The 23,075-nt window shown below is 39.3% G+C and overlaps 1 protein-coding gene across 2 annotated transcripts in view; it reads left to right on the plus strand.

Moving 5' to 3' along the window:
- The window catches only part of MCCC2 (methylcrotonyl-CoA carboxylase subunit 2), a 59,189-nt gene that overhangs the window by 15,914 nt on the left and 20,200 nt on the right, over positions 1–23,075 (plus strand). For both annotated transcript variants that reach the window (XM_045565837.1, XM_045565838.1), the window contains 4 exons: positions 4,298–4,425; positions 5,858–5,970; positions 15,998–16,111; positions 22,642–22,706. In XM_045565837.1, the coding sequence (XP_045421793.1) occupies positions 4,298–4,425; positions 5,858–5,970; positions 15,998–16,111; positions 22,642–22,706 (420 nt within the window). The remainder of the gene's footprint in view (positions 1–4,297; positions 4,426–5,857; positions 5,971–15,997; positions 16,112–22,641; positions 22,707–23,075) is intronic.

The following is a 23,075-nucleotide window of genomic DNA, read 5'->3' on the forward strand; positions in this document are numbered from 1 at the left end:
GGGCTGGTGACTGAGTTTTGCTCTGTTGCCCAGATGGGAGTGCAGTGGCATGACCATAATTCCTTGCAACTTTGAACTCCGGGGCTCAAGCAATCCTGCCTCAGCCTCCCGAGTAGCTGGGAATAGGTGCTTGCCACCACACCTGGCTAATTTTTTTATTTTTTGTATCGATGGGTTGGGTCTTGCTATGTTGCCCAGGCTGGTCTTAAACTCTTGGCCTCAAGTGATCCTCCAGCTTCAGTCTCCCAAAGTGTTAGGATTACCAATGTGAGCCACAGTGCCTGGGCACTTGTCTTCATCCTTATTACAGCTTTGTAAGAATGGGTACTATTATAGTCATCACCATTCTGCAGATAAGGAAACAGCCTTAGAGAGTTGAATACCTTGCCCAAGATCAAGCCACCTGTGAAGCTCAGCTTTGATCTCAGCCTGACTGAGCCTGTCAGGACTGCTTTTGGGTCAGGTGCTGGTTTATGGTGTGCGTTGCTCTGCCTTCTCCCCATGATCTGTGCCTTCCAAGGAGTGCAGATGTGGACATTCACCATTGTTACTTCTTCCTTGATTTATTAATAGCTTCCTTCTCCCCGAGATTTCTCCCATATCTCTTTGCTTAATGTTTACCCAGTGTGGTATCTTATGGGACACTTAAAAATAAACTTTTTAAAATGATGAACTTAATGCCGAATTAAACTAAATCCATGTATCATGGATAAACGTAATTAACTAGAGTAGTTACTCTTAATGGCCATCAATACATTGGAATGTGCTCTTCTACCTTTTTTCCCTATGCAGATAGGGAACTTTTTTTTATTGTTTATGCTGTATATTTTAAATTTTATTTTCTTCATGCCTTGTTCTGTTTATAACATTCTTGACTTGGAAGGAAGTTGAATCATACTTGGGAATTGCACAGTTTCAGGAGACATCAGCCTCAGTTAGAAAAAGATAATAGAGAAGGCTGGGCACGGTGGCTCACGCCTATAATCCTAGTGCTCTGGGAGGCCGAGGTGGGAGGATTGCTTGAGCTCAGGAGTTCAAGACCAGCCTGAGCAAAAACGAGACCCCGTCTCTACTAAAAATAGAAAAATTAGCAGAGCATCTTGGTGCATGCCTGTATCCCAGCAACAGAAGGCTGAGGCAACAGGATCCCTTGATCCCAGGAGTTTGAGGTTGCAGTGAGCGACAGTGACACCACAGCACTATACCCTGGGTGACAGAGCAAGACTGTGTCTCAAAAAAAAAAAAAAAAGGTTGAGAGGTGCTTATTATGAATAACAAAAGACACTCCTGTCACCTCATCACTCAGAAGTTACAAAGATTTTGGGAGCTCTGTCCCAGAAATGGAGTTGAGAACAAGGAACACCAAAATATGTATTTCTTATTATGTCACAGGCTCCATGATACATTCTTTTTCTTTTTCTCTTTCTCTTTTTCTTTTTTGAGAGACAGGGTCTCGCTATGTTGCCCAGGCTGGTCTGAAACTCTTGGGCTCAAGGGATCCTCCCACCTCAGCCTCCCGAGTACCTGGGACCCCCTGTGCTTGGCGACCATGATAACTTCTGAAGTAGACACCAAGCCATTTAATGAGGAAACTTGTATAGAATTTATTTATAAACGAACTTAATGTCAAGGACTACCTGCTTCAAATAGTAACTATTATAGCTGAAGAGTAATTGAGCTGCAGCCCTTCCCTCTGGCAAATTCACTGACTGTGGCTTATGAGGGCCTATAGGATCTGATCCTCACTACTTCTCTCACCTCACTCTTTTACTTATAACACTTTAGCCACTGTGGTCTTCTTGCTGTTTCTTGAACATGCTAAACTCATTTTTGCTTCAGGGCCTATACTTAACTGTGTAGGAAATGTTCTTTGAATGGCTGGTTCCTTTTCATCCTTCAAGTCTCCATTCAAATTTTCCCTAGGTTTAGGGCTTAGAAGCATGCCCTCCAGAGCCAAGCTGCCTAGATTTAAATCCTGGCTATATCACTTGTTAGTTGGTGACCTTGGGCAAATTGCCTAATTTCTCTGTGCCTGTTTCCAGATCTGTAAAACAACCTATATATGTAAAGTCTTACAGCAGTACCTAGTACATAGTAAGGCCATATAAGTATGGGTTGTTGTTATTATTATTCCTTGACTATATATCTTAACATAGCTCCCACCATAATTACCTTGATTTATTATATCTTATTTTATAATAATTAATACTATAATACTTATATATGTTATATTACCTTCTTATATCTTCATAGCACTTACAGTCAGAAATTATTTTGTATATTTGTTAGCTTATTTTTATTTTTATTTTTTTTGGATACAGGATCTCGCTGTGTTGCCTGGGCTGGAGTGTAGTGGCATCACCATAGCTCACTGCAACCTCAAACTCCTGGGCTCAAGTGATCCTCCTGCCTCAGCCTCCCAAGTAGTTAGTACTATAGGCATGCATCACTACACCCAGGTCTTGTTTTTATAAAAATTTTTGTAGAGATCGGTCTTGCTATTTGCTCAGGCTAGTCTCAAACTCCTGGCCTTAGGTGATCCTCCCACCTTGCCTCCCAAAGTGCTAGGATTGTAGGCAGGAGTCACCACACCCAGCAGTATTTGTTAGCTTATTTATTGTTTGCCGCCCCTAACTGATCTCCACTGGAATGGAAGCTCTGTGAAATCAGGAATTTTGCCCTTCTTGTTCACCATTGTGCTGTTAGTACCTAGAATGGGATATGGCATATAGAAGGCATATAAAAAATATTTGTTGAATAAATGAATGAATGACAGGAATTAACTTATAGGCCAAGTTATCTGTGTATCCAGAATGAGATAATGAAATTATGTCATGCTTATGTGAAAATACTGTGTTTTTGTTTTCTTTAGTTGGAAGTGGAATCTTCTTTACTCCATAATGATAGCAAATAACGAATTAGGTACCAGAACACAGCCTTGTTTAAAACTACTGCAGATTTTAAACTATATAATCAAAAATCTTTTCACACATTCTCAAGTTGTTCTCTGTGAACACCACTAACCAGGGGTCTATATTGGGTGAATGTATTTTAGCCCGTCAGTGATTTCTTTCCATGGAGGCAAGGGCTTGATTTTATCTTTTCACTAGAGCTATTTTAATGTTGGATATTATAACTGAGAAAGAATTCACTGTAATCCTAACACTGTGGGAGGCCGAGGCGGGAGGATTGTTTGAGCTCAGGAGTTTGAAACCAGCCTGAGCAAGAGTGAGACCCTGTCTCTACTAAAAATAGAAATTATATGGACAGCTAAAATATATATAGGAAAAATTAGCTGGGCATGGTGGCGCATGCCTGTAGTCCCAGCTACTCCGGAGGCTGAGGCAGGAGGATAGCTTGAGTCCAGGAGTTTGAGGTTGCTGTGAGCTAGGCTGACACCACGACACTCTAGCCCGGGCAACAGAGACTCTGTCTTAAAAAAAAAACAAAAAACAAAACAAAGTGAGATAACAAAAACATCGTCAATATAGAGAAAATTGAATTTCATAAAAAATACATTGTTGTTAGAGCTCCAGTTGTATAGAAAAAAAGAAATAAAAAAAATAAAAACATACTGTTGTTATCTCAAATTTCAAATGAACCTCTGATCTTAAGGTTTCTTGGCAACTCTGTGCTATTTCCCTGATCTTTCCTTGGCCACCTTGCTCTTTGTCACTTTTGAGTCCTCATATACAATAAACTGGTTTTGGTGAGAAAGGGCACTGTTGATGACTCATTATGCCTTTTGTATGTTTTCAGTATACTATTTGTTGTGACTTTAAGCAAGATAAATTTTGTATTTTTTGACTTCTTTTAGGTGTACAGGAAACCATATGGCTATAATGTTGAAGAACTTTTGAAAATACAAAAAATAAACCTCAGTACTCTTGATGGAGAATTTTGAAGGTTTATTATGAGGGAGATCTTTACCCTTGAGACTTGGATTTTTCAAAGGGAGGCAGTATTTTCTTGTTAGGACCCTTTTATTCAAAGAACTATTAAGAAATGTGGCTTAGGCTGTTGGTTTTTCACTACTAATATAGTGCTCGTGAGTCTTTAAAAATCAAATATGAGTTTGTAAACTTGTTAAAAGTGATCATTTTGTATATATAAATGAATATGTGAGCTGTAATTAAAGCTTGCATTTATATCCTAAGATTGTCTACTAATGAGTGTCATCGGTGATAGGTACTAGAAGTTGAAGGTCATATTGACGTGTCTTGTAGTGAGTGTAATTGGTCTTTAATTTTGAAGAAAGATCTCATATTCTCTTTCCAATGAAATTTCTGCCTTTCAGAGTAGAATGTATGATTATTGCCAATGATGCCACTGTCAAAGGAGGCACCTACTACCCAGTGACGGTGAAAAAACATTTACGGGCACAAGAAATTGCAATGCAGAACAGGCTCCCCTGCATCTACTTGGGCAAGTCACAAGAGTTGTAAAATAAACTATTATTTATTAGCTGCTAAAATGCAAGGGTGTTAAGAAGGCTGTATGTATGACATTATTAGTGGGTATTTTAAAAAACTATTGATTTCTCCCATAATTACAAAGAAAATAGTATCACTGAAGAATAACCCCAATAGTATTTTGGTGTATGCCAGTTTTTTTACTACAAGTTTGTGGATTTTTTTCTTCTATATATTTTATTTTTCTGTTAACCATAATGGGTTCAAAGTATGAAAAAAATAATAGCTAATATTTATAGATCTCTTGAGTGCCAGGTATTGTGTTAAATGCTTGAGTATTATATAATTTGAGCAGATATAACTTAAAGTAAATTTAATTTCCAATGAAAGTAAATTTTATACTTGAAATTAAATACATTTAAATCAAAGGATATTTCAGAAAGAACCTAAATGCAAAGCAGTTTAAAATGAGCACTTCCTGAGTATAGAGTTAGCCTGGTAAAACTCTGACATATATTGTTCATTTATGCAGGTATTTGAACAGGTACTGATAAAGAGATCTTCTTTTCCCCCTGCGGGAAAGTGTATTTACCTGCTTGACACACAATGTTAACTGCTTTGCACATATAGAAAATAGCAAATGAGGCCCATCTTCTTGCAGGTGCTGTGCCAAACTTGATAGGGGACACAGTGAAGAGGATTATGTTGTCTGTGTTTTTGTTGAGTCCGTAATGAATTGGAGACAAGACATAATGTGTTAACAATAAAAGACTTCATGGTCGTAGGTGATAATAATGGGTATAGGATTAGGTAATTTTTTTTTAAACATTTATTGTGTGCACTCAGTATGTGCTGAACTAAATGTCATCCAAATAACAATTATCTTCTGTTGTTATGGGATAACTACTATTGTTATCTTCATTTCATGGGTAAGGAAACTGAGGCATAGAAAGGCTAGGAAACACGCCTGTAATTGCTCAGCTAAGAAGTAATAAACTCTTTTTTGAACTCAGCTGACATATGTATCCACCATTCTAATCTGCAGTAAAAACAGTATCAGAAGGCCGTATGTATAAATTGTCACGTGAATTCTGTATTGGTTTTTGTATTGATTTAGAAGAAGGAAAGGTACTTTTTCAGCTTACCTAGTAAAGACTTCATCCTGCTTCTGGGACTTTTGCTGATCCTCAAAGAAGAGAGTGTCCTAAACATTTCAAGGAGAATTGCATAGATGCAGGAAAGCTTAATGGGTCTGGGGAAAACAGTGAGTCCTTTTGGCTACATTGGGGGATTGGAGAAGGAGGATCTAGAATAGTTTAGAAAGATAGGACAAATTTTGTGTAAATGTGATTAAGCACTGATGCTGTCATTGATACAAGTCTCCGGTACATAGCATATTTTGTTGACGGTGATGTGCTTATTTTTCTTATTTTCCTTGTCTTCAGTTGATTCAGGAGGGGCAAATTTACCTCTACAAGCGGATGTATTTCCAGATCGAGATCACTTTGGCCGTATATTCTATAATCAGGCAAATATGTCTTCTAAAAATATTACACAGGTAATTTTTCATTAATAAAGTGTACAGTACTGCTTTTTACTCCAAGTATCTTTGCTAATTAGATACTCTAGGATAGCTTAAAAATAAAACAGAATTTAATCTTTTTCCACAGAAAGTATCTTAAGGTTGTCTCCAATTAGAACCTTTGGAATGATAGGAATACTCCCATAGTATAATAAAGGTTATTTACCTAAGGAAAACAGGTTTTAAAAAGAAAGGGTATCAGTAATTCATTTTCTAGTTGCTATACTCTGGGGAATCAGGCTGGTCTTGAACCCTGGCCTCAACAATCCTCCTGCCCGGCCTCCCAGAGTGTTAGGATTACTGGTGTGAGCCACTGTGCTGGCCCTGACCTTCTCCATTTAGTTTTCCCAACCCAAGAACTTGCCCTTAATGATTTAATAAAATCTCATGATATTACCTGTCATCTCCCTGATCTTTCTCTAGTCCTACTTCTCTACCTCTAAACCTTAGGGGTTCTGCTGTCTCTGTAGATTTCCTGCTAGTACCTTAGTGTGAAATAATAGGAAATATACATATGGTCTCTTTCCCTAGTCCTAAGCACAGAACTCCTAAAACCCTTGTAATTTCCTATGTGGTCGGGGTGCTAGGAGAATCTTTTGTTCCAGTGTTTGGTATCTGTCACAGTTCCTGAGATAGAGTTCCTAAATACCCTTGTAGATAAGATACTAGGAAAATCTTTGTTCTATTATTTGGTCTTTGACTCCAGTTTCTAACACAGAGCTCCTAAATCCCTTGGAATTTCCTGGGTGACAGGAGCATCTTTTGTTCTAACGAGGCAATTCTTGGTGGGCTCCTGTATAGTGCTGGTCACCTGAAAGACCAAGCCACGATCATAAGCTTGGAGCCTGCAGCCTCAGCCCCATTCTCTGGAGAGAGGAGAGGGGCTAGAAATGGAATTAATTGATCTGTTTGTGTGAAGAGGCCTCCATAAAAATCCCTGAACTATGGGGTTCAGAGAGCTTCTGGGGTGGCAGACATACACAAGTGCTGGGAAGGTGGTGCACTCCAACTCCAGGGGGACAGAAGCTTCTATGCTAGGGACCCCTCCAGACCTTAACCTCTATATCTCTTCATCTGGCTTTTCATTGGTATCCTTTATTCTATCCTTTATTAATAAATCAGTAAACCTAAGTAAAGTATTTCCCTGTGTTCTTTGAGCCACTCTGGCAAATTAATTGAACCCAAGGAAGGGGTAATGGCAGCCCTGATTTATAGCCAGCCAGTTATAAGTACAGGTGGCAACCTACTACTTGCAATTGGTGTCTGAAGTGGGGGGCAGTCTTGTGGGACTGAGCCCTCGACCTGTGAGCGCTGATGCTGTCTCCCGGTAGGCAGTGTCAGCACTGAACTGAAATATAGGATACCCAGGTGGTGTTCCCTAGAGAATTGATTGCTTTGTGTTTGGGGGAGAGTCTCCACACATCAAATGTCAGAAGTGTTGAGTGACTGTGTAAGACAGTAGGAAAAACACCTTGTTTTTTCCCTTTATCTTTTCAGACTTGGGCGCAAACTAGACATTGAACACATTAACTTCCCCCACTAATTTTTCCTTCATCTGTTTTTCTGTCTACTGTTGGTACTGCCTTCTTGCTCTTCTCCTAGGATTGAAACTTTGGTGTCATCCATGACTCTTTTCTCTGCATTTCCCTGCTTAATCCTTTTAGGTCAAAAATGCACATCTCCCTTATTTTTATATCCCCAGTAGCTGCTCTGATGCTGGGCACATAATCAACACATCACAAGCCTTTGATGAATACATTGCTGAGTCCTGTTGATTTTTACCTTTGGATTGGTCCTCTCCTCTCCATTCGTACTGCCACCACCATGGGCATTTCAGGCCTTCGGTACCACTCATGCTGTGGCACTAGCCTCATCTGACCAGTGTCCCACACTGCCTAGTCTCTCTTTTTCCATACATTGTATGCATTGCTGCAGGGTTATTCTTCATGTATCTCCCCTGTTACAAACTATATTTTATATAAAACAGACATCATACTTCGTAGCCTGATACTGAAGACCCCATGTGATCGGATTCCAGCCTCTCTGGTCTTACTGCTCATGGACCCTAAACTACAATCAGCCTGAACCACTCACTCTTCTCCATACACACCATGGCCTTTTATGGCCATCTGCTCAGGCCCATGCCAGTCCCTCTCTCCCCGGATCCTTTTGGGGCTAAGTCGCCAGCCCGTTTTCCAAAGCATATCTCAGATGCCAGCCTTTTAAGGGAATCTCAGAAGCCCTTACTGGAAGTAATCTTTTCTCCCTCCCACCTCCTATATGTCTTGTGCTATGTCTAACTAATGGCATTTATCCATTTTGTCTAGATATATCTGGACTAATTTCCCCTATTAGACTGTTAGCTCCTTGAGGTTGGAGACAGTATCAGATTAATTTTTATATTAATATCTTCACACATTTCCCTGAGATGGTGCTTACTTAATATTTATGAATTATAAAATTAATCTCCTTATAACTGGTATCCAACATACTAAGTGGTTCTAGTTCCTAATGTTAATGTTTGTTTTCTTATTTAAGACTTTGGCTTACATGAATTGATTAAAAATAATTTTTTATACTTTATTATATAGATCAACCACTTGTAAGTCCAGTTATGTTTGTATTCATTTTGATAGTGAGCACTAGCTTTCTTACTGAATGCAGTTCCTGTTTTACCTTTACCCAGGCTTGGTTTTTATTTAATGTTATTAGATTTGCCCATTGTAAGTCCTTTCATCCATTTATTTCTAAGAGTATGTCCCTTGGCAATCATATCTCTGTTATTTCCTGTATCTCCACAGCCATAAAAATATGGACAGATTTCTAGAGACCATCCAGGTTTCAACATTTTTTTTTTTTTTTTTTTTTTTGCTCTCAAGGAGAAAAGACAGTTAAACTAGGTATTTACCTTTGTATTCTGGTCCATTTTTTCTTCCTTCATGGTATGTTTCAGGACCCCCTTATTTGTTTTTGGAGTTTAAATACTTGGTATATTGGTGTCTGATGGTCTTTCTTTGAGTCTCATGTTGTGAGGATACCTTTTCTGGGCCTTCTCTATATCCATGGCCTGATGCCGTAATGATCTTCAGAATGTGCTTCTTTTATTTTCCCAGGGCTATGATTTGAATGTGTCCCCCAAAAGTTCATGTGTTGGGAACTTGGTTGCCATTGTGGTGGTGTGAATAGGTGAGGCCTTTGGGAGATGATTGGGTGGAGCCCTCACGAATGGATTAATGCCGTTATCACTGGGGTTGGGCATTCGTTTCCTCTCTATCTCTTATGCTCTTTCCTTCTCTCGCCCTTCCACCTTCTGCTCTTCTGCCATGGGATGACCCTCATCAGATGTTGGTGCCATGTTCTTGGACTTCCCACCTTCCAGAACTGGGAGAAATAAGTTTCTTTTATTTGTAAAGCACCTAGTCTGGGGTATTCTATTACAGCAGCAGCAAACAAAGACATAGGTTTTGGCTTCCATGTTGCTGGCTTTTTAAGTGTGAGACTTATGATCCTCCCCAGAAGTGGGATCTTTGTATTTGTTTTCTTTAGGTCTCACATTGCCATTCATTTTTATAATTTAGTGATAGTCTAGTCATCAGCAACAAGGTGTTTTTGTTTTAGTTAACAGTTTATTTCTTCTGAAATAGGTGTCATTCATCTAGCCATGTTTAGTTGCAGTTCCTTAGGCCTTTCACTGTTTTTTCCTTTGTGTTTCTGCTTATTTGCTCTTTTTGGGGATGCACTTAAAATTATTCTCTGGTGTCCTTCCCTCCCTCTTACCTTACCTTCCTCCTTCTCCCCACTTGGCTTAGCTCCTTTTTTTTTTTTTCTTTTGAGACAGGGTCTTGCTCTGTCACCTAGGCTAGAGTGCAGTGGTGTCATCATAGCTCATCACAGCCTCAAACTCCTGGACTGGGCTCAAGTGATCCTTCTGCCTCAGCCTCCCAAGTAGCTGGAACTACGGGTGTTCACCACCACATCCAGCTGATTTTTCTATTTTTTGTAGTGATAGGGTCTTGCTATATTGCTCAGGTTGATCTCGAACCCCTGGCTTTAAGCTACCCTCCCCCCTCAGCTTCCCAAAGTTCTGGAGTTATAGGCATGAGCCACTGTGTGGTTAAGCTCATTATTATTGAAATGTATCTTTTTGGTTTTCTTTGTTTCGGTCCTTGGTAATTGTTTTGAGGAGCTTAGTTAGGACAGGCACCATATCTTATTGTTTTAAAAATATGTTACAAACTGTTATGGAGATGGATAGGGCCTAGGAGAAATGAAATCACTCTAATTACTTTGAGGCTCTGATAAAAAGATCAATGAATAAACAATGTTCTGGGTAAGGTGACTTTTTGTATTCTGTGTACATTTCAGCCTATCCAGTTGGTGCAGGTAAGCATGACTATTACAGAGTAGTGGATAATGTTCTTAAATTCTGCACAGCTATTGAATTGGGATGTGTATTTTGTGGTTTTTAGTTTTTAATGGTGGCTCTTCAGGTAAAGGCAGGAAAAATGTGATACAGGCAGTATTTGCTTTCCACAATTACTTTGAATTGAAAAAGAAGTAGAGATTAAAAAAATTATTATTACATTTTTAATGGCTTTTCCATCAAGTAATTAGAACTTTTTACCCTCCAAGTTGTATTACATTTATCACAGTATTCCTTTGAACCGGTAGTCTTCTATAATTTTGTAGTGGAAGAATGGAGGTCTAGAGTTCACATAGCTTTTCAGAATTGGGTATCAAACCTCTTGCCTCCCTGTGGACCCCTTCTGTAGGGCAGGCTGCTGACCTATGATACGCAATTTGTTTTTGGTGCAATGAGAACCAGTCTCTGTTTGTTCATCCCAGACCTGGAGGGTAATGATATTTTTTCTAAAGGTTTTCCAGATGATTACCTTTGGTTTATAGCATCTCATTTCCTTTTACTGAGAAATTTTGCTTGTGCCTTCTGTGAAGGTGATGACAGGTATTGTTAGTGTCAGGTGCATGTGATTCTCAGCCTTCTCACTGCTTTATTGCTCTTGGTTCAAGACTTAGAATCGGCTTCACCTGCAAGAGGGATCTCTTGGTTTGTCCCTGTCACCAAGCAGGCCCACCTTCCTGGTGAGAGGATGGATGGTAGCCTGTCAGTGGAGTTCTTTGAAGTTCACCTTTGTCCCGATGTAGATGTAGGTCCTTGTGATGCCTTTCCTAGCACAATGCCTGTGTTGTACCTCCAACACAAGCCAAATCTATCTATACCTCTGAGTCTGGTCAGAAAAGTTTATGGTCACACATCTGATGTCCATATACCATCTCAGTGGAGAATGCAGGAGAATTTTCTTTCTGGGGTTCCAGATCATTTGTCCAGTAAGCTTTGTTCACTGTGGCCTCACGACAGATCTTTGTACTGCAAATGAATGCTTTGGGACATGGAAAATTGTCAGTGTTCTTTGGCCCTGGAATTCTTTTGCTTTTGTTAGAGGAAGAGGCAGACCCAGTAGCAGAACTCTTCTTGGTGTACATTCACTTTGTCTCCTTTTGTGAGTGAGTGAATGACTCAGAAGAAATTGTATGACCATAACTGGTCATTGATTGGTAACTTATCTCTGTTCTTTTATTTAATTTTTATTTCTATTATCAGAACTTGCTTTATCAATATTTTTTGCCTGTTAGATACTTGTTACTAGAATGACCTGTGTTATTGATGAAAACATTGGAGAATTTTGACTCATTTGTATTTAGTCACTCTAGCTCTTGTTTATTTTTTAAATTTTTTTTACTAACAGCTTTGTTGAGATATAACTCACATACCATATAATTTCACCCATTTAATGTGTACAATGCAGTAGTTTTTAGGATATTCACAGAGTTGAATCAGTCTTAGAATATTTTCATCACCCCATTAGCAGTCACTCTCCATTTCTACCTAGTCCTCCCCAGTTCTAGGCAACCACTAATCTACTTTGTATGAATTTGCCTGTTCTGGACATTTCATGTAAGTGGGATCATGTAATAAGCGGTCTTTTGTAACTGATTTCTTTTACTTAACTTAATGGTTTCAAGGTTTGTCCATGTCTTGCTCTTGGTTTTTCATCTCTGGGAAAGTACATAAAGTTCTATTCATGGTCTTTCTCATTTCATCTGTCTGGAATAGATGAACAGTTTCCAGATAGATTCTTTGAAGAGCAACAATAAAAAAGTACTTCCAAAGTCGGTGTCAAGTCTTCAGATATACTTTAATTATAGTCACTAAAGATGGATGGGTTTTGATCTCTGTTAACTATTGCTGCAGAACAAATGATCCCAAAACTTGGCAGTACAGAACAACACACATTTATTATCTCGTAGTTTCCATGGGTTGGGAGTCTAGGCACAGCGTAGCTCTGGGTCTCTCACATGGCTGCAGTCATCCCAGGGCTCCACCAGGAAGGAACCAATCCCTAGCTCACTCACGTGGCTGTTGGCAGGGTTCAGCTCTTTTTAGGCCTCACTCAGTTCCTTATGAGCTGCTGGCCAGCGGCCTTCCTTGGTTCCCTAGCACATGGCCTCTCCCTAGAGCATCTCACAGCATGTCACCTGCCTTCATCAAAGCAAGAGAGAAGACAAGAGAGAGAGCCAGCAAGAGAGGGCCAGCAAGATAGTAAACCTAGTTTAGTTTCTCATGACCTGATCACAGAAGTGACATCTCATCACTTGCCATGATCTCTTCATTATAAGCAAATCACTGGACCCACCACATACTCAAGAGGGAGGATTACACAGGACGTGAATACCAAGAGTCAGGGAGTGTTGGGAGCTATTTTAGAAGTTTGCTTACCAGAATCGCCTATCCCTTTTGGAGAATGTGTATCTGGTGCAGAGAGGTGGATCATTGATTTCCTTGGTTGCAAAGGAACTGTGGAGAAAAGGCATCAAAAGTACTCTCAGCAATGTGGTAAAATTCCCTGAAGTAGATGTGCTAATATTTTTTCAGCTATTCAGTTGTGAGACTTTTCTGCTAAACTGGTAGATTTCCCCTCCATCCTTCTCTCCCCACCTTAATGGTGTCTTAGTTCCAGCTGCTATTCCAAATTGTCATGCACTGGGTGGCTTAAACAACAAACATTCATTTCTCATAGTTCTGGAGGCTGGAAGTCTCCAGAGATAAGGGTGCCAGCATGGTCTGGCTCTTTGTTAGGGCCCTCTTCTTGGTTATATCCTCACATGGAGGACAGACAGATCTTCCTCTTTTTATAGGGACACTAATCCCATCATGGGGTCCCCACTCTCATGGCCTCATCTAAACCCAATTACTTTCCAGAGTCTCCACCTCCACATACCATCACATTGGGGATTAGGGCTTCAACATATCAATTTGGAGGGGACACAAACATTCAGTCCATAGTAGATGGTATGATGGCATTTAGTGTCATTTCTCTCATTTTTGTCTTACTACATTTTGACAAAATAATTCCTCTTTGTCTCCCCTGCCCCCCACCTCCCACCCATCCTTGCTCTTTGCATACTTGCTGACAATTGCTGCTCTTTCCTCTCCTTTTGCTCTCCAGTTGTTTTCGTGGAACTCTGCTATGCCTGTTTAGTTCTTTAGGTCTTATTTTTGTAAAATGTTCTCTTTTAGATTCTAACATCATTGTGATTCTTCTCTAAGTTCCTTGACTTTTTTTATTTTTGGGTACTGAAATAGTTTGAGCTGAACCTGATGTTCTGGTGCAAGAGAACAGGATGATAGGGTGAAGTTGTGTCCTTCCTACAGAAACTTGACCAAAAAAAGCCCATCAAATACTTCAAACATGCAGAAAGTACAGAGAATAATAGTTCAGAACACTTGTGTGCCTACCACCCAGATCTATTAAGTGTTAAAATGCATTTTGTTATTTTTGCCTCAGATTTTTTTTTTTTTTTTGAGACAGAGTCTCGCTCTGGTGCCCAGGCTAGGGTGCAGTGGTGTCATCATAGCTCACTGTAACCTCAAACTCCTAGGCTTAAGGGATCCTCCTGCCTCAGTCTCCTGAGTAACTGGGACTGTACGTATGCGCCACCATGCTTAGCTAATTTTTTTATTTTTTGTAGAGATGGGATCTTGCTATTGCCCAGGCTGGTCTTGAACTACTGGCCTCAAGCAATCCTCCTGCCTTGGCCTCCCAAAGTACTAAGATTACATGTGTGAGCCACTGTGTCTGGCCTGCCTCAGATTTTTAAAGAACTTATTCATTTAAAAATTTATTTATACATTCAAAATGTTGTATTGATGGATATGTTAATTATTTACATATTTTTGCTATTATAAATACTGCTATGTGTTTTCTTCTGCTCGTGGGCAAGAATTTTTATAGCCATTGATATCTGTAAAAGAAATATCTTGGTGATTGATATGTAAAACCATAAGTGATAAACACCTTTATAATATGTTGACAAATAAATATTACAGACACTTTTAATAACATACATAAAAGCTATGGTTAAGGAAAAATGCTTTTTTTGACAGCCCTTTGTATGGAAAAATGTTAACTCATGCTACTTTTCATTTGTGCATTAATACTAGTATGACATGCTGTTTTTCAAAACAGATATTTGTATGCTTATAAGGAAACCTGATGGAATGTTGGAATTAGTAGCAAAAACTGCTTTCAGATAATAATTTAAAAAATATCCATTATATACTTTTCTTATTTTTATTTGGTGATATTATTATTATTATTATTATTTTTTAGACAGAGTCTTACTGTGTTGCCCGGGCTAGAGTGAGTGCCGTGGCATCAGCCTAGCTCACAGCAACCTCAAATTCCTGGGCTTAAGCGATCCTACTGCCTCAGCCTCCCGAGTAGCTGGGACTATAGGCATGCGCCACCATGCCCGGCGAATTTTTTCTATATATATTTTTAGTTGTCCAGATAATTTCTTTCTATTTTTAGTAGAGACGGGGTCTCGCTCAGGCTGTTCTCAAACTCCTGACCTCGAGCGATCCACCCGCCTCGGCCTCCCAGAGGGCTAGGATTACAGGCGTGAGCCACCGCACCCAGCCAGGGTGATATTATTTATTCTTGTTTAGGGATAATCAGCCAAACCCATGTTTACTATTCTTTGTGGCCTGCTGATTTCTGAGCAAGAATTTTTAAAAGCTTTTTATTATGGAACATTTTAAACATACAAGTAGAGAAAATATTACTGTGAACCCCCATGTATACATCACCGAGCTTCAACACAATTGACTTTTTATTTGAGCAAGATTTTTTTTTCTTTTTTTAGACAGGGTCTCACTCACTCTGTCGCCTGTGCTAGAGTGCAGTAGTATCATCATAGCTCAGTACAACTTCAAACTCCTGGACTCAAGCGATCCTCTTGCCTCAGCCTCCCAAGTAGCTGGGACTACAGGTGCGCAACATGACACCCAGCTAATTTTTCTATTTTTTGTAGAGATGGGGTCTTGCTCTTGCTCAGGCTGGTCTCAGATTCCTAAACTCAAGCAATCTTCTCGCCTCATCCTCCCAGAGTGCTAGGATTACAGACATGAGCCACCGTGTCTGGCCTCAGCAAGATTTTTAACTGCATTGTTAAAATTAGTTTTGTTTTTAGATAGTATCGTGTCCAGGGTAACACAAAATATTAATAACACTCATTTGAGAATTATTTCAGTATTTCTGTGAGTCAAGTGGCAAATATGTAGGGAACTTATTAGACTTAAAAGTTATCCTTTTAATACACTTTGCAAAGTTATGGGAGTATTTTGGGTTTCTTCTCTGCATTAGTTGTTCAGGCCAGTAGTCTATCCAGCCAGTCTTCTCTCTAGACAGGGAAATTGTCTATAAATTTTGTAAAAGTGTGACATAAGTCTTCAAAATGTTTTGATATAAGAAGTCAGGAAACGTATATCAAATATTTAGAGGACTCCATTTTAAAATGACGTTCAGGGACCAGCTAGTAATATGCCCTGGTCACTGTAACGTTTATGGGATTGTAAACCAAACACTATACAATTCACTGCTTAAGCTGCATCTCACGTATTTGTCATGTGCTTGGATTTCAGATAGCAGTGGTCATGGGCTCTTGTACAGCAGGAGGTGCTTATGTGCCTGCAATGGCGGATGAAAACATCATTGTGCGCAAGCAGGGTACCATCTTCTTGGGAGGACCCCCCTTGGTAAGAACATAATCTCAATTGGTTGATTGATTTATTGAAGTTAAATATACATAACATAAAATATACCATTTTAACTATTTTTTGATGTTTTTAGAAATATTGTGGTAAAATATACATAACATAAAATTTACCTTTTTAACTGTTTTTACAGATCTGTGGCATTAAGTATATTCATATTATTGTGTTAAATATCACTTCCATCCATCTCTAGAACTTTTTCATCTCAGCTGAAACTCATTAAACACTAACTCCTATTCCTGCCACTTCCCTGCCCCTGGCAACCACCATTCTTCTTTCTGTCTCTAGGAATTTGACTCCTCTAGGTACCTCACATGTAAGTGGAATCATAAAATATCTGTCCTTTTGTGACTGATTTATTTCACTTAGCATAATGTCCTCAGGATTCATCCATGTTGTAGCATGTGTCAGAATGTCCTTCCTTTTTAAGGCTGAATAATATTCTATGGTATATTTTATGGTATACCACATCCATTCCATGTATACCACATTTTGTTTATTCATCCATCAATGGATATTTGGTTTGTTTCCACTTTGGGGTGGTTGTGAATAATGGTGCTGTCATTATGGGTGTACAAATATCTGTTCAAGTCCTTGCTTTTTTGGGGGGGCGGGGAGAAGGTGTATACCTAGAAGTGGAATTGTTGGATCATATGGTAATTCTATGTTTAATTTTTTTTAGGAATCACTTCATTCCTTTTTATGACTGAATAATATTCCATTGTATGGTTATGCTAGGTTTTTTTAATCCATTCATCACTTGGTGAGCATTTGGGTTGCTTCTACTTTTTGGTTGTTAAGAATAATGGTGCTGTGAACATTCATGTACAAGTTTTTATATGGACATGCTTTCATTTCTATTGGGTATATCTACTAGTAGAATTGCTGGGTCATATGGTAACTATGTTTATCATTTTGAAAAACTGCCAAGCTATCCAAAGCAGATTTTATATTCCCACCAGCAGTGTGTGAATGTTCTGATTTCTCTATATCTTTGCCAGTACTGTTTATTGTGTGTCTGTCTGATTATAGCCATCCTAGTGAGTATGAGGTAGTAGTACCTCATTATGGCATGGTTTTCTTTTCCCCAAGCACCAACTCGAACCAAAGCATTGTGGTTTTGATTTGCATTTCCTTGGTGACTAGTGATGGTGAGCGTCTTTTCATGTGCTTATTGGCCATTCGTTTGTCTTCTTTGGAGAGATATCTGACATTCAGATCCTTTGCTGATTTTTTAATTGGGCTATTTGTCTTTTTATTTAGTTGTAAGAATTCTTCATATGTTTTGAATATAAGTCCTTTATCAGATAGTTGATTTGCAAATATTTTCTCTCATTCTATGGGTTGTCTTTTCACTTTCTTGATGATGTTTTCCTTTGAAGCACTATAGTTTTAAAACATTTTTATGATGTCCAGTTTATGTATTTTTTCTTTTGTTTCTTGTGTTTTTGGTGTCATATCCAAGAAGGCTTTGCCTAATCTAAGGTCATGAAGATTTATCACTTTAGGTTGTCTTCTGAGGGTTTTATAATTTTAGCTTTTACACTTAGGTCAATGATCCATTTTGAGTTAGTTTTTGGGTACGGTGTAAGGAAGACTTTGCAAGTGGACGTGTAGTTGTCCCAGCTTCTACCTCAGCTGTACTATTGTTTGACTTAAGGTCAATAACAAGTTGATAAATTGTTAACTAAAAATAACAAGGTGCTTATAGTGTATTAACTTTTGTATAAAATGGAGGGAAATATACATTTGTATGCTTGTACATGCATAAAGAAATTCTGGAAAAGATTCAGTAAATATCATTTAAATGTCAAGGAGAGGAAACAGGGTGGGAGAAAGACCTTTGACTTTTTGAGGCTTTTGAATGCATGGCCTATTCAAAAAGGCTAAGTTTTTAAAAATAAAAAATAAGAGCAAATTAGATAGAATAGCTGTGAGAAGTGCTCCAAATTTCTAATACTAGCAACCTTTATGAAGAACTGGTAGAGTCAGCTACATAAGTTTCAGTGAAAAATGAAAACATGGGACCCCTTGTTCAAAATCCTGTTAAGGGTACTAAGTATAATACATCTTCCTTTCTGCTGTGGTCCCTTTACCTATCATGGTCATTGGATTTTTTTTCTTTTTTAAAGAGACAGGGTCTCGCTGTGTCACCCAGTCTGGCCTCAAATTCCTGGGCTCAAGGGATCCTCCCACTTCAGCCCCCTGAGTAGCTGGGACTACAGGCATATGCCTCTGTGCCCAGCTTATATTTTTTATTTACTTTATAATGTCATCCTCCTTCAGGCATGGAATACTCCACATCCCAGGCATTTCTCCTTCAATGGACCTGCCATCCCAACCTGCAGTGGACACATGACCCCCACAGGTGTGCAACCTTCATGCCAGGATGTGCTGGGTACCTGGATCAAGAATGGGCAAGAGGCTGGCTTCCAGCCCCCACCTTCCTCTGAGGCCCCTGGTAGAAAACACAGCTCAGCACTGCCAGCCTGAGACTATGGTCCTCCCTGCACCCACTCCATGCCACTGGGGGCAGATGTGGCAACTGCTGCTAGGCAGGGCTTGGGAACAGGTGGTAGGGGAGGGCCAGAGCCCAGGCGCCAGTTTGCAGGCAATAAGGGAGCCAAGAACCCACCCCAGGGAGATGGTAGGAGGCAGACCAGGCAAGAGTTGAGGCTCCAAGCCCCAACATACGCTCTCTGTTGTCTCCTCAAATGTCATTTGCACAAACTCAAAACTTAAGAATTTCAGGAGGGCGACCACAGAGCATTAAACTTCAAGCATGAAAGAAGAGCGGGGTCCAGTGCAGCTTCACTGGTCACTTGCCCGAGACGCTGGCACTGATAACTGGATTGTGTTACCCCAGCTCTTGCTCACCTCCCGTTTGATTGACTCCATTCCAGTGATTTCGTAATATGTTCGTCAACCTGCCAGGCTTGTGTCATGGCACCACCTAGACTTCAAAGGAATAAAAACACACTTTACCACACCTTCCAACAAAAGTGCCCATTATATAAGTGAAATCTAAGAATATCAAATAGGTGGAAAGAAGAAAGGGAAATTAGAAAACTATACATACAACAGAATCTTATTCAGCTGTAAAAAAGAATGACGTTCTGACGGGTGTTACAACGTGGATGGACCTTTAAAGCACTATGCCAGGCACAAAAGGACAAATATTTTATGATTCCACTTCTGTGAAGTGTTTAGAATAGGCAGATTCATAGAGACAGAAAGTAGGTTAGTGGCTGCCAGGGACTGGGAGGAGGAGGGAGGGGGAGGGACTGCTGATGAGCACAGGGTTTCTTCTGGAAGTGACTAAACGCTCAGGAATTAGGTAGTGGTGATGGTTGTACAATTCCACGAATATATTGAAAGCCACTGAATTGTATGTTTTAAAATGGTGAATTTTATGATATGTGAATTCTGTTTCAAAAAGTATATTGCTTTAAAAGTTTGTCAAAGAATCATCTATGGTTTTGGAATACTAATACAACTTTATTAAAAAGAGTATGTTAAATAGTGCTTATGCTTTGATGTAAAACAAGTGTATTTCCCAAAAGAGTGTGTTAATTTTTCATAGCTTTTATTGAGGATCAGGTAAGCCTGAAGAGCTGCCATTTCCAATGTGGTAAAAGTCTCAAGGCATTATTCAGAAAGCCTGCAGTATTATTATTATTGTTATTATTATTTAACGTTTATCTTGCTGTATGTGATAGTTGTCATTGATTAATGAGAGGCATATGCATTCAAAATTTACATTTGTATAGTAAAGGGCACAAACTTTCATGAGCAGTTCTTGTTTATGTTTTACCAGAAAATGAGTAAGGATATGACTAAAATTTGAAAACATCTTTTTGTGAATATAGGCAGATCATAATACTGGAATAATGTGAAGTGTTTTAGAGAGAAGATTTTGTCTGAGGGTCAGTAGTTACAATGTGTTGAGCCTAAGAATACTGAGTTATAGAAATGCCCCCTGTATTTTTGGAGACAAGATTTGATTTCAGAAGTCAAATAAGGCTTTGCCTTAAAGAAAAAATAAATGTGTTAGTTCAAAAGCTGCCTCGCCTCAGGAGGGCGTCTCATTGGTCAGTAACAGCTGCATTTCAAAGAGACAGCTGTAAGCTGGGCCTATGGTTCTTACCTGTTTTAAAAGACAAGACAGGCTTCACCTAGGGCCATAGGTTGCCAGAAGCTGATCAAAGGCCACCAGAGATGAGAGCTGATCAAATAGATACGCTAATGCCCAAGCCGGGCCCAGACAGAACCATGCGGTTAAAGTAATTAGCACAAAGCACAGCTTATGTTGACTTCTGAGATCATCTCTGTCTCCAAGAACACAATTACCGGAGCCAAGATGTCTCTGTTTTTTGCTAAAGTAATAGCCTTATCATAAAACTTAGAAGTTTGCCCTAAGAAGATTTTGTAACTCATTGTTCACCTAGATAGAGTTAGTTAAAGGATCTGTAGTAGCCTTTTAGAAGACTTTGACCCTAAACCAAACTGCCTGTTAGTATGTGGCAACAGGAGCCTCTATCTACCCTTATAAGTACCCATGTAAGAAGTTCAGTCTTTGTTATATCTCCGCGGGAAGGGATATATACCATCCGGACACCCTCCCTTTGTCTATCTTCATAAACCTTTAGTTTATAAACTATACCTTTGGCTCTGCGTATTATTATTATTTTTTATTTCTGTTTCCTACTATTTTTTCATCCTTTGTGACTACCCCTGCCTGAGAGACCCGACCAGAAGAAAAACCTCTTTGCGGGGAGCATAGCTAACCCCCCGCAACAATGTCCATTCAGTGGATTCAGATTTAACTTGTATGTTAGAAAGAAGCAACTCAGCAGCCAGAGAAGCCTGAAGTTCTACTAGAGAACTGACCCTCGTTCAGCAGTCCACCTTTTACAAACACCATGTTCAGGAGGAGAGAAAAGCAGCAGCAGCCTCTACCACTTGAGAATTCTAAATTCTGACTCTTGTTTTACTGAAAGTTGAGACAAGGCTTTGGAGGCTTCACACATAGTTTAGGGTTTAGTTGCTATAGTTTCTAGTAGCTTAGAGTGGTTGAAAAAAATGGATTATAAGACAAGTTTTTGAAGGAGCTTTTTGTTCTTTTTTTCTTTTGTTTATCTTCTGAACTTGTTTAGGAGGATGAGCTGTTTTAATTTTCTCCTTGACTTTTATCATCTCTGCACCTCCACAGTATCAGACGTATTGTGGGTGTTCAGTAAATATTAACTGATGACAAATCCTTATTTTTTCAGTTGATATTAGTCAGATCCCTGAAATAAATGTAGTGTATCTGTTGTTTATTCCTTTTTTACAATTTTAAATGTCCAGACACCTCTTATAATTAGTTATTGTCTGGACTGAATGCTATTTTACACTAAAGTTTTTGGAAAGAAGAGAACTAAGAATTTAGCTCTGGGGGTAGAATAATTGGAGGCGAAAATTTTAATTGCCTCTCTCTGTGGAAAGATATTTTATTTAAGATGGAGCTTTTGATGTGGTGAGTAATAAGTCTTTTTTGTGCTGTATTTTAAATTAATGTTCATTATTCTAATAAAAGCTTTGCCTGTTTGAAGAAAAAGAAACAAATTAACCAACATAATGAAGTAGGAATCAATAAGCAATTTCTAAGGAATTAGATTGGTATTTAGCATTAATGGTTTTTCTTTCTTTCTCCTGGTAGAATTTCTCAGGCTGTAATTAAGTCATTGTTAATTTATTACTTGAGGTTTCTTTCTTTTTGGTCATGTTCTCCTGGATCTTGGATTTAGATAATCTTGAAGATTTTTTCCTACTTTAAAGGTATTACACAGCGTTTGTAATAGTAACTGGCATTTTTCTGCATGGTTATTGAGTATTCAAAGATAAATCACAGTTCCTGCCATCAGGAATTCATAGCATAGAGAAGACAACAGAGATACATGCACATTACTGAAATACCGTCTGGCAAGTGCCATATTGGAGGTGTTAGTGGAAAGCTCTTAGACCACGGATGTGCAAGCATTACTCTTCTAATACCATGGGGTGTCATTAATGACAAGAAGGTCCAAGTGAGTCAGGAAAGCTGCACAGAGCAGGTGACATGAGGTGGGACTAGAAGGGTAAGTGGGAATTCACCAGGTAGGTGAGAAGGGGCGGGGATTCCAGGCAGCGGGAGGAGCACACGCACAGACACAAAGGCTGGACCACGAGGCAGCATGACGTCGGGAAAGAGGATGGGCTTTCAGGTCAGAAATGCCTGGGCTCGAGTCAAGCTCTCTTGCTTGCTCTGGGGCTATAGGAAAGCTCTTTGTGACTCTGGGTTCAAATTTTTCAGTTGTAGAATAGAGATAATATTCTTTAGGTTTTCTAGGTGGGTAGAATGAGAAAATGCAATGCTCTTGAGCTCTATGGAAGAGAGTGTAGGTATAGTCAACTTAGGAGATGTACGTGTTAGGAAAGCAGTTTTATATCTGATGGACCAGTCTCACTGTTGATTTTTATCCTTGTTGTAGGTTAAAGCGGCAACTGGAGAAGAGGTGTCCCCTGAGGATCTTGGAGGTGCTGATCTTCATTGCAGGTGAAACAGAAATGGTTGTTTCTTTCCAGGATTGAGTGTCATTTTGTTTAAAAGAAGTGTTACATTTTTTTCCCTGAGCTAAACTTGCCAGACCAAACCACAGTTTATTTGTTCTCAGTCTGTTGTTTTAACATTCAGTTCTTTGAACTGTAAAGTTGCATATCCAAGCCAGAGCATCACCTTTTTCTTTAGAGCTGAGAAGGACTGGAGAGACAGGTTTCTTACTTATTTAACCAACACTCATTGAGCACCTCTTATGTACTAGGCACTGTTCAGGGTGCTCAAGATAATAAGATAGATGCCGTCTCTGACTTCAAGGAGCTTACGTTCTAGTCAGGGAGGTGGGCAGCAGCAAATAATTGCCACAAA

Source organism: Lemur catta, chromosome 12, assembly GCF_020740605.2.
Source record: "Lemur catta isolate mLemCat1 chromosome 12, mLemCat1.pri, whole genome shotgun sequence".
Taxonomy (NCBI): domain Eukaryota; kingdom Metazoa; phylum Chordata; class Mammalia; order Primates; family Lemuridae; genus Lemur; species Lemur catta.